The sequence below is a fragment of the Acipenser ruthenus genome, chromosome 31, assembly GCF_902713425.1.
Source record: "Acipenser ruthenus chromosome 31, fAciRut3.2 maternal haplotype, whole genome shotgun sequence".
Lineage (NCBI taxonomy): Eukaryota > Metazoa > Chordata > Actinopteri > Acipenseriformes > Acipenseridae > Acipenser > Acipenser ruthenus.
Genome location: NC_081219.1, coordinates 3,939,629 through 3,952,420, shown reverse-complemented (window position 1 = coordinate 3,952,420; position 12,792 = coordinate 3,939,629). Strand labels below are relative to the sequence as shown.

The following is a 12,792-nucleotide window of genomic DNA, read 5'->3' as shown; positions in this document are numbered from 1 at the left end:
TTATATAGATCCATGGCTACAATGCGAAGTCTATAGGCAAAGCATTGAAGGACCCAGCCATATTGGGCTGAATAAAAGAGCCTTAAGTACAGCAAAATGAGTGAGGAAACTGTGATTGCCGCATTGTCTGACATCTGCTGTACTTCTTGTTAGGTTTGTTCTTGCCAATTCTATGTGGACGTTGGCGAAACCTGAGCCGACCCTACATGAGTCCTGTTATCCTCCTCGTGAATATTTATGCACTGGGCCAGTGGCTAAGCTGCCCTTTACTTCGGCCTGTTCCCATTTTTAATTCACTCCTGCATTTCAAAAAGCTAAATATATGTTTGCCTCTCTTTCAATTTTTTTTTTTTTTGTAATTCTCTTCAGATTTGCATAAATTGAACTCTGAGCTTTGAAAGTATTAGATTAAAATTCTTCTTGTTTCAGCCTTAAAAACTGGCACATGGATGAATGTTGATGAAGTGGATATTCAGACTAAGATATCGGGAGAAAAAGATACAGCCAGATACAGGGTTGGGGATTCAATTTGATACAGTAACTGCATTTAAGTAGCATGAAGACATCTCAAACAAATGTGTATTTGTGTTGCGTCAGTTCAGAATATCATGGGCTATCCGTTTATCTTTAACAGTTGAATGCTTGAATGATATGTAAAATAAATCCATTTCTTCAAATAGCATGACCCGTCATTCAACCAATTTTATGCTGCTGTGTTTTTATATATATATATATATATATATATATATATATATATATAATATATATATTCCACAGTTGTTTTTTCCAGTTATTTTGAACTGAGCATTTACCAAGTGATGTGCACAGGCATATATCACATTTCATGTTGTGACAACAAATAAGTGTATATGATGTTCATTTTTCTTTCTTTATGCGCATATATCTTTTTTTTATATACCATTTTTTAAAGAGAAATAACTATGTGTTATCCAGCCATGTTCCAGCTTGGTTTCTTTATTTCATCAGCAGTTTAGCTTGTGAATGCAGTAACAGTCAGAGCTGCTGAACTGACACAGTTTCTATTACAGCAGCGATGCTGGGAGTCCCCGTGGGAGTGGTGCAGTGCAAACAATTCAGCATGGGCCCATTATCTGCTGTTTCTCTGTGTGCTGTAAAAAGAAGGGGGCTTCTGGGAGCCCTATCCCCTGTGTGGAGCATCCCTGTCATACTTGAAGGACTGGTGGCAGGGAAGCTGTGGCCTTGGGGTGGGAATGTGGAGGAACTCGGCTGCAATTAGATTAAGTGAAGAAAAAGGTTCAAAGATTTGAGATTCTGCATAAAAGGATTTTTGACTGATAAGAAGAGGGAGATGCCCATCTGGCTGCTGTTGCCACCATTGGAAAATACAATAACAGATTTTCTGTAGACAGTTCTATGTTTTTATACTTCTTTTCTGTTGGTCAGGTTGCTATATGTTGTTTTGGGGATTTTATTTTTCATAACGTTTAAGGGCAACCCCTGCTATTGCCAGGTTTGTTGTTATTTTCTCACCTTTTTTCGTGTCCCTTATGGCAGCATTTCTTTGAAAATTACTCCTTTTCTGAATTTATTGTAATTCATGTTTAAGTAATGAATGTTCAAAGTAACCCAACACAATAATGAGTTAATGGCTATTCAGATTAATGGGCACTTAACATTCCATTGTATTATAGTCTTTGGATTGTCAGTTTTGTTGTATCCAGACATGACATGTGTACCTGGCTTAGTGAAGCAATTCAACAAATGCATAGATTTCCATTGCCACTTCCTTCAGACTTATTTCCTGATGTATACAGTTGTTGTCTGTGATTTTAGTGTCTAATAGTAGGCAAAGCAGTAGATAAACTAGAAGCAAAGCCATCAGAGCTTCCCCTCACAGCTCTGCAAGCAACCTGAGCATCTCCCACCAGAGACTGCAAGCTATCCTGGAATTGCTAGGACACATATTCATGATATTAGGAATGTTCAAAAACTGCTTGAAATGTATTCGTTGGTAAGAGGTATCACACAGAGGAAACCAAGGCATAAATGAAATAAATAAGAGCCTGTACCGTACCTCGCTGGTCTCTCTGCTTCGTCTATTCGTCCTCTTGAACTTGTTCAAAATTCTGCTGCTCGTCTTGTTTTCTCCCAACCCCACTACTCTCACGCTACCCCTCTGCTTCTCACTCTCCACTGGATAAATATCTCTGCTCAAATCCAATTTAAGACCCTTGCTCTTGCCTATCGCTCTATTCATCATACTGCCCTTTCCTAGCTCCAGTCCCTCATGTCTCCTTATATTGCCTCTCCGCTCATCCTCTACAGGTTGACTTGTTCTGCCTTCTCTTCACTCTTCTTCCTCCCATGCTCGCTCCTTCTCTTCCCTCGTCCCTCTGTGGTGGAACCAGGATTGTTCAGTCTTTAACTGCTTTCCACTGTCTTATTAAAACCCACTTATTCAACCTTGATTTGTAAATTCCTATTTATATATATTTTTGTATTTTTTCCTTTATTTATATTTATTTTGGATATATTGTACATACAGTATGTTGTGCATTTTGTATTACCTGTAACTTTTATATTTTTTTAATTTCTGTAAGTCACTTTGGATGAAAGCATCTGCTAAATTAAATAATAAGAGTGTTTCTCTCTGTTTAAAAGGTAATTTGATGATTACCAGGTTTATTTAACTCGTGGGATTTTTTTTAAGCTCTGATATGGAACACATTTTTTTCCAGCTAGTCCAGAATTAAAGAATATTGTTGTTTTTCATTTTTGAAGAACATTATAACATACCATATTTATTCCAGCACTATTGCGATGTGGACCAATGTAATAATCTGTTACCTAACAATAATAAGAAAACGTTCTATGATTGTTTAAAGAGTAGTCTTTGAGCTTTGTCTCTCAAGTTTCCATTAAGGGACTGCATCTTTCCCCCGGTGCAAGAAAAACAAGTTTGTAATTTCAAAGCATTTGTCATTTGTCTGGTTCCTGGGCCCAATTATTTTAAAAAACTTTGCCACGGTAGTCCAGTGTAATCAATGAGCTGTGCGTAACCATCAATACATTCAGTGTTGGGACTATTGATCAGAGAGGATTATAGACAGCCTGTGCAAGGTGCATAATGTCAGTGGTGTTTGATGAGAGGAGCTGGGAGCTCAGGGGCCTGGTACCAGGTGGTGCGTGTCCTGGAGCTAGCGGTGACACGGCTGGGCCTCGTCTCCAGTGGATTGAGGTTCATGCCCTGCACTTTAGCTGTAGTGACTTTCTTCTATAGATGAGCTGTCAGCTCATTACAGGCGGGGTGAAGGTATATCAAGTAAGTTGTCACAGCCCTTAAAAGACCCCTGGTTCAATTAAAAAGCACCCAGTGCCTCTTAATCGTCTGTAAAATGTGGTGTGATTGGGGGGGGGGGGGGGGGGGTAAGTACAACTGTTTATTGTTTCTTTTTATAGGCCCGATGCCTCGGTTTTTATTTTCAGCTGGTTCCGTGCGATACACACCTACCTAAATCTTCAGCTGTTGCTCACATAATGGGCTAATGCTATTCCCATCCCTTAATGACGAGCCTCTTTGTGATAAGGCCGTCTATGATAGCACAAGAATACCGTGGCTGCCCTCTACATGAAATCCTATTAAAATACCTTTCATTCTGCTGTGTATCTCATGATTACACACAGTGCTGGGGTTCCTGAGTGCCATAGTCATAGCCGGAGTGGAAATTATATATTTTCTCACAGAAAGGAATTAATGATACAGTTGAAAAGGCAAAAAGCTGCCATGTTGTTCAGGAATTGTGTGAATGATGCTTCTAAAAACCAAACATCATAACATAAGAACATAAGAACGTTTACAAACGAGAGGAGGCCATTCGGCCCATCTTGCTCGTTTGGTTGTTAGTAGCTTATTGATCCCAGAATCTCATCAAGCAGCTTCTTGAAGGATCCCAGGGTGTCAGCTTCAACAACATTACTGGGGAGTTGGTTCCAGACCCTCACAATTCTCTGTGTAAAAAAAGTGCCTCCTATTTTCTGTTCTGAATGCCCCTTTATCTAATCTCCATTTGTGACCCATGGTCGAAAAAGTCCCTTGGGTCGACATTGTCAATACCTTTTAGAATTTTGAATGCTTGAATCAGATCGCCGCGTTGTCTTCTTAGTTCAAGACTGAACAGATTAAATTATTTTAGCCTGTCTGCATACAACATGCCTTTTAAACCCGGGATAATTCTGGTTGCTCTTCTTTGCACTCTTTCTAGAGCAGCAATATCCTTTTTGTAACAAGGTGACCAGAACTTAACACAATATTCTAGATGAGGTCTTACTAATGCATTGTAAAGTTTTAACATTACTTCCCTTGATTTAAATTCAACACTTTTCACAATATATCCGAGCATCTTGTTGTAAATTTTTATAGCTTCCCCACATTGTCTAGGTGAAGACATGGATGCAAAAGTGATCTATGTGATAGAGTTCTATTCACCAAGTATTGCCTCATAACTTATTTAAAGAATGCTTTGTTAATATAAATGTTTGATGCTCTACACTGCAGTTGCCTCGACAACTGTCTAAAAGTCCAGCTTTATTTCATTTTTGACTGAAAAATCACCTCAAATCATTATAAACTGATCTAAATGTTTATTTTTTATTTTTATTTTTTAATTTATAATACAATTATAGTTTTATTACACATTGAAAATGAGCACCTGGACACAAAGCAAAAAGCATTCCAGAATTCAGGCTTGTTGCTTCTGTGTGCAGTGATATGATTTGTGACTCATTCCTCAGTTTAAAAAGCTGCTTCAGGGCATAGTCAGTGTGGCTTCTGCTTCTATTTGAATTACACATACAGTGGCGTATCCTGATACTGCCACCCTATAATGCTGAAACCTGATTTATTGTTTGTAGTGATGATATTAAGTGGGTTTAGAAATCACTCCAGCTGGAGGCTGTTAAAGGGTATTTAGACCCCAGTGTTTGATTGAAGAACTGTTGGCGCGATGTCTTCAAGCCCTTTACACCAAAGTAAAATAATGCTGTTAATCCTACTAAACAAGTAATGGACCAACACAGCATGTTAGTTTAAGTACTCAAAGGTGTGCTGACATTGGTTCTTTCTATGTGACATTTCCATTTTTTCTATCACTAACAATGATGTAAAGACCTGGATACATCTGGCCTTATGTATTTAAAAGGCAACCGCAGTATTGAAAGGGTTAAGATCAGATACTGATAAAATCCATGGATTGTCCTTTTGACTTTCTACTTCACGAGATAAGTAGTTTAAAACATGTGTACCATTATAGGCTAGGTGCAAAACCCAGATGAAGTCTTTTTTATATAGCATGTTATTAACAGTCTTAAAAAGAACAGAACACAATACTCCCACTGCACACTGAGGAATATAGACGATTCGGCGCATCACTTGGATTTTAAAAGCAAATTGAGACACTTGTTTCATTTGAAACCTCTATAAAAGTGTGACTAGGGAGGTTTGGGGATCGGTTTGGCAGGCTAAATCCTTTTATTTCATTCTGAATGAATTTACAGTGGGAGAGTGGTGCCTCTTTTGGGGGCAGATGTATGCAGCAAAAGCTTAAGAAAAACTACCCTAGCTATGATTTGATAGATATACTTTTCATTCATTGTGTTAGGTACATGCGTCCTCTTAAACACAGTGCAATGCATGCGGATACATTTCACACAACAACAGAAACAGTGGCTCGATGCAGTCCAAACCCATTGTGCTCCATCGAGGAAGTGATTAGATTGAGGGGTCTTGCTTCTCATACTGTGGAACCTGTTTAAAAATAAATGAAGTGAAAAGCATCAATTCAGTTAGCATTGATAATTCATTATTATTGGTCATGGAAGTGCTACACATGTAAACTGATCTTTAATTTAGCACACAAGTTCAGATTTGCTTAAGGCAATCCTGCCTCAGCTTGAAGCTGCGTCTGTGGGGTACAGAAAATTAATTAGCTGCTCGTCACCCAGCCTGAAACTCGGGGGCTTTGAGAACAGCAGACACCACACAGATAATGCAGCCAGCAGACGTGATAGACAGCTCCTAACAGTGGGCTGCTGCAGCTGCAGGTGCTGACTTAATACATGCATTTGATACATAGTTATATTGACACTCATATGCAGTTTCTTACCAATTTTAAACCCTCTTTTTTCCCCCCAAACCATTTAAAAAAAAAAAAAAAAAAAAAAAACAGCATTTTTTTTAAAGTGTTGCTAAAATGGAGCAGGTGGTGCTTAGGACTTGATCCCTTTAATACAGCTAATCTTCTACCTCTGGGGTCCATCCTTTCAACAGGAAGAGTGGATGAAAGTCATTAATATCTAATTAATTTATTTACTTACACAGGGAACTCCTAGATTTTCACTGAGGTCCCAGGACAAACAGGTTACAAGGCAAACACTGTGCACATTTATATACAACCCAAAACCTTTATTGTGTATTTCTTTTATTTAACCAGGAGTTTAGGGTTGAAGTCTCAAATAAATGAATTGATTACATTTAGTGTCCTGCTGTTTTTAAAATATCGAGTCTTACAGTATGTATTTTATTACTGTTAATGGACAAACAAGTTATTATGCTGTTAGCCCTTTAACCAACACATAATTGTCGTATATATATTTTATTTGCATACTGTATAATAGCGGTTATATATAATATTTTATATACAATGTCTTTTATTGAATAACATTTGCACTAGAGCAAATGAAACCCCAATTTACTAGAACCTTTATTTTAAGTAGAAATTGTTTATAAAGCCTTCAAGCTTTTGTTCTACGTTGGGGTTAGTTGGTGTCCCTGTTTCTCTCTGTCCCTATTCCCTAATCCTTCAGCCCCCTGGGTTCCCTGGTAACAGCTGAAACCCTGGCAGTCACCGTGGTCCTGCCAGCCCTGGACTCCTGTGGGTTGGTGTTATTCACCGATATCCATATGGTCAGGCTGGAGAGTGTCCCTGGAGGGTTGTTAACACTGCACGGCCCTACTTCCCCCCTCCTCCCATAGAGCCCCAGCAGCTCAACCATGTGCAAATCTTGATTATTTTTTCATATTTAATGAAGTTTGATCTCATGTATTATTTCAAGTGATTGACTGCTCAAGGCAGTCTTTTTCTCGTTCTTTTTTTTTTTCTGGGCCCAACTCTAATTGATAAAGCCCTTTTCTTCTCCTTCTCCTTCATCTGTCTCATTTCTTCAGGGCATGTCTGTTATATGGTGCGGTTCCAGTTAATACTGAGATTTATTAGCCCTGTTAGATATATAAATGATCTCCCTTTTCTTTCCACAGGAAGTGCTACAGACTTTGACCAGGTTTTGCTTCCCCTTCTGTGCGGACAGGTACGGTTATCCTTTCAAACTTTTATAATGGTTTCTGTCACAAAGCCATATACAATGTTCTGTCTCTTTAACACAGATTTAAAGCACCCGAGTGGAGGGTAAAGTTGCGCTATCCCCTTTCTGGGCCTTTTTAAAAGCCAGATGTATTTAAAATATATATATATATATATATATATATATATATATATATATATATATATATATATATATATATATAATCCTGTTAGACATTGTAAAAAATGTAAAGCTTAGCATCAGGGCTATATGAGTAAAACTAAAGAAACAAATGCTTAAACTTTGAAGTATTTTTCTATAGACTAATACCAAATTTAGACCTGAATTTGTACTGCAAACCTTACCAATAGTTATACTTGATATTGAGACATATTACATCTTTGAAATCTGTTAACATGCTATTGTTGAAAATGTTATTGCTATTTTAAATGACATCATGCAGCATTTAATCAATCGATTATTGGGCTCCTTGGTGGCGCATCCGGTAAAGGCAGTCCATCCGGAGGACGCGAGTGCTCGTCTTCGTCTCTCCCGAGTTAATTCGGGGGTTGCAGCAGTGAGCCAGGTTGAATAGTAATTGGACATTCCAGAATTTTATTCAATTTGAAAATGAATAAAAATAATTGTTTAAAAAAAAAAAAAAAAAAAAGAAAATTAATTGATTATTGGTCGTCATGGCTTTTATTTTTTTAATTCTCAATTAATCATTCGTTGATCGGTTCGTTGTCCTGTGCCCTATTGGGAGCCTCACATATGCAGTACTACATTACCAGCACAGGCATGTTTTCATGTTTGCAGTACTACATTACCAGCACAGGCATGTTTTCATGTTTGCAGTACTACATTACCAGCACAGGCATGTTTTCATGTTTGCAGTACTACATTACCAGCACAGGCATGTTTTCATGTATGCAGTACTACATTACCAGCGCAGGCATGTTTTCATGGATGCAGTACTACATTACCAGCACAGGCATGTTTTCATGTTTGCAGTACTACATTACCAGCACAGGCATGTTTTCATGTATGCAGTACTACATTACCAGCACAGGCATGTTTTCATGGCTGCAGTACTACATTACCAGCACAGGCATGTTTTCAGCTGTATTTGGAGACTTTTGTGAAGACGAATGTATTCACTTCTCGCTTTTGATCAGTAAAGTGTTCTCAATGCATTGGTTATTGCTGATTATTACCTGTCTGGTTGGTAATTGCATCTTGGACTTTTCAACAAAACCCTGTAATGTAGTAATCCACAAAGATGACTTATTGTAATATATAAAGCAGCTTGAGACATAGGCCGAGTTTAAAATGAAGGATGACACTCAGGAGAACATGGACTGTATATTTAAAAGCCTTTAGAAGATAATGACCCCCACAATTCACAGCTAATCAGGACAGAGCAATCATTTACAGCTAAACCTAATGGGGATTTTGGGGGTTGAAGAAAAACAACATTTAGCAAATGCAGCTACAATAGTATTATAATGTTGCGATGATGAAGTGTAAGGTAGGAGGGTCTCCCTAGACTCTACACTCTGTACCTGCATTACGAGAGCTATTTTCATGCTTACTTCTTTTGATTGTAGATTTAATCTCAGACTTCATATTGACAGAGCTTCAAAGCCACCTAGAACTGTAAAACCCAGTAGCCCTACATTTTGAACAACTGAAAGAAACTTAATGAATTCAATGACACACTTTCTGACTACACTCTTATTAAATGTTTAAACCCCTGTCCTAATTCAGAAAGCATTGATACATACCTGATATCGTTCTGCATTATAGGTACCAATGCCCTTAACAAAATAGCCAATGTCTAGTTTGAATTACGCTTCATAGATATTGATATCATTTATAGAGAGAAGATTCACACCCAGTGCCTTTGTTTCGTAACATTTTAAATATTAATGTATGTTTTCATTTTTAATTCTTATTAGTTTTTGGGGTTTTGGTGCACATTCTCTTCTTTTTAGCCTGTCATTTACATAATTTGTCATTTCGAAAATGATATTATAATACAATTCTTATTCTACTGTGGTCTTTTACATTAAAATATGCCACCAAAAATGTTACCCGAGTCATTTGTACCTGTGCAGTTTGTATGCAGTTGTTTTCTTGTACTTGAAGTAAATAGTCTGAAACTACTATATATATATATATATATATATATATATATATATATATATATATATATATATATATATATATATATATATTCATGTGTTCAGTGTTTTTAAAGTTAAATCTACAAGGAATAAACTAGGATAAATGGAACATTGTACTACAAAAACACGACTGTCTTTGGACATTGCTGGCGAAAGCTGTAGCTTAAAAGCCATGGCATGACAAAGAGCGATGTGATGTACCATGCCATTGTGTCTCAACAGGGAATGGATGTTTCAAATGTTAAAGGGGTTTAAATGGTTATTTGTATTGTGATGAAATTACCCCCCTCCTATGTTTTCATTACATACTGCTAAACAAAGGAACAGATTCACTATGCATTTTCTGTTTCTATGCATAGTCTTTTTCTTAAGAAGGAAAAAACAAACACATTTTTTTGTAAGTGTACAAAACTTTAAATTCTCGCTAATCCGATCCCTGTTTTGTAACCTTTCTATCCTAATAAAAAGCACTGACAGCAGCTGTACACATTAAATACTCCCTAGTATATGCTCTTCGAATGTGTGTAACCGCATCACAAAAACAAATCAAACAATATCGCTCCGCCAGTTTTATTTGTAACAGAATGTTGTTTTAAAGGAAGCGAAACCCTTTTTAATAACATGTCAGTTGAAGAATGAATAAATGAAAATGCTACAAGGGTCTCGGAGATGTCTACTGACGCTGTACAAGCAGTACAGACAAACTGACAAATACTGTGTACGCAAACTAACTTTGAGTAAAAAAATATGTCAATTATTATGTTAAAATAACATCACAATTCAAATCAAGTGAACTTGTGCTGCATTGTTTTGTTAAAATAGCGAATCGCTGACTTGGTGGTTCAACATGTGCCTCTAAAAACACCATCTCTCACTGTAAACCGCCTGTCGAAAGAGGAAGGCACCAACTGAGCAGCTGCCCCAGTGCCTCTGTACTGCAATGCAATGCGTAGGAGTCCTTTTAAAAGGGGCATGTTTTTTATATCAAAATCTGGTTATTAAATGTATGAGGGCCCCATCAAGTCACTGGAGAAAAATAGAATGAAATGTCTGAAGAATCCGACAGCTTTTTATCTTTATCCACGAAGCAGACCAGGTCCAGCCAATGTGAGTGAAACAAATATCTGATATACTTGCAGGCCATTAAGAAAAAATGTAATCAGTAATACAATGGCAAAACTGTGTTTTAAAAATGCTGTTTTGTACACATTGTATAGAGAAGTTCATATGCAACATTGCTATACAATAAATAGTTAAAATAAATAAAAATGATAATTGAATTATGTTGTAACATTGAAGTGTAAAAGCAATAAGGCATCAACAGGCATTATGGACCATTTGGATACGGTACCTAAACGGTCCATAATGCCTGGTAATGCCCTCTGTGTCAGGTCTTATTACTGGTTTTGATTTAAATATATGTTTAGAAAATTTACAAAAAAGGCATTTTGAATATGGTACAGATTGTGACCAATATTCCAAACAAATCACTAATCTAAAGAACTGGTTTGGTTTCCCTGGAGCGTACTCAAATGCATCCTGGAGTGCCTCTATACCTTGTCTGTGCAATTGGCATATAGCAGTGATAGAAACACAATGCAATACAGCAGGAATTTCTGAAGACATTTTCACAACCACCTCGCAGGCACTGTGTCGAATAGATAAAGAGAAAGCTGAGTAGCTGACAAGCTAAGTCCCTGTGTCTATGAAAAGAAGCTATTGTTGTAGAAAACAAATGGTATTCCTACTTGAAGGAGTGCTAACCAGTGCTTTACAATCTATTCCCTTACCTCTTATAATCAGCACTAGTACTCATATTGTGCGTTGGTTATTAGTTTATTTTTAAATCTGGGATATGCAAATGTTTCAGATATAATGATGCAGATAAATCTCGAGGAAACAGAGTAACAGAAAGCAGCCCCAGCTTTTCACCTACACAGTTCTACTTAAAATATCTGCCTATCTCAAATAAAACTATAAACAGCAAATTTTCTAAATAAGAAAGGGGAGTTCAGTGATAATACTGCTTGTGTTAATAAGAGCTACAGTGGATTCAAAAGATTCATTTACAGTAAAAAGTGTGTATCTATACATAGTGTAGGGTGAGTTTGTCCCAACAATAAACCAATCTGTTCATTTAACTCTATTTGCATCAGTACTTTGACATATGTAAATGTCTGCTATTTCACAATATTTAAAGAAACATTGTCCTGCTAGAGGGAGATCTACATATGCCCCTGTGTGCATTTTTGTGTTGTATGTTGCGTGTGGTGTGTTAATGTTGGTGTATAGATGTGGCTGCACGGGATATAAATGGGTGTGTGCAGCACAAGTTATTTAAAATGTATAATTGTATTTAAGCTCAAGGATTGCACATCACTGCACGTGCATTTAAAGTATTTAATATGTGAGCATGGGGTTGCACAGAATTAGTTCACGTGCTGGGATTCAAGTGAATAATTAATTAGTAATTGAATCCCGGCACAACAGTATATATATATAGATGCACGTTTTGCTCACTCGGGGTTGGGTGTTCGGTGAGTAGTGAACGGGAGAGAGAGGAGGAGAAATATAAAAGAGTAACAATTGCTATTGCATGCTGGTAGGACCAGCACAATACTTGTTTGTTTATTTTTACTCACCGTGTTTGTTTGTCTGTTAGTCCATCATTTGTTTAAGTGTTAGTCCGTTTTGTTTGTCTATTTATTTTGGCGTAAAGTGCCGTGTCCTGTCTTCTGTTTTGTTCAACCTTTTTATTTTCTGTGTGTTAATGAAACACTGAGCGCATGTCACAGTCCTCCATATAGAAAGTGGTAGCTGGCCAATATATATATATTGTATATAGGTGCCCTCCTAAGTAATAACCCCAACGAATGTTAGTAAAGGGACAAGATGGGAATTCTGCTTTCAAGTGACGGGCAAAAATGAAAAATGTACTCTGGAAGTTGTTTCACCTTTAATGAAACTATCAAATGGATTATATTTGCAGAAATGAACTTCTCTATTTCCAGATTCTTACTTTGCCCAAGTGTTTGTAGGCCCACTTGTGCAATTCTTCTAATTGTAAGGTAATGGACTTTGCATCCATTTCTGAATTTGAGCACCAATATCATCTTTGTAATATGCATCACATCTCATAATGCTTAACAGCACATTGAAGTCTGAAGTTGTTCATAGATGGCGCTCACATTAAAAATGGATGCCAATTAGGAAAAGTGGCCACATTTTCTCAAGTGGGCCTACATAGGAAAAAATAAGAATGTGA

General features: G+C 37.2%; 1 protein-coding gene across 5 annotated transcripts in view; it reads left to right on the top strand.

Moving 5' to 3' along the window:
- LOC117396900 (DENN domain-containing protein 1A-like) overlaps positions 1-12,792 on the top strand; it is a 426,143-nt gene that overhangs the window by 125,977 nt on the left and 287,374 nt on the right. For all 5 annotated transcript variants that reach the window (XM_059005297.1, XM_059005295.1, XM_059005296.1 and 2 more), the window contains exon 4: positions 7,295-7,344. In XM_059005297.1, the coding sequence (XP_058861280.1) occupies positions 7,295-7,344 (50 nt within the window). The remainder of the gene's footprint in view (positions 1-7,294; positions 7,345-12,792) is intronic.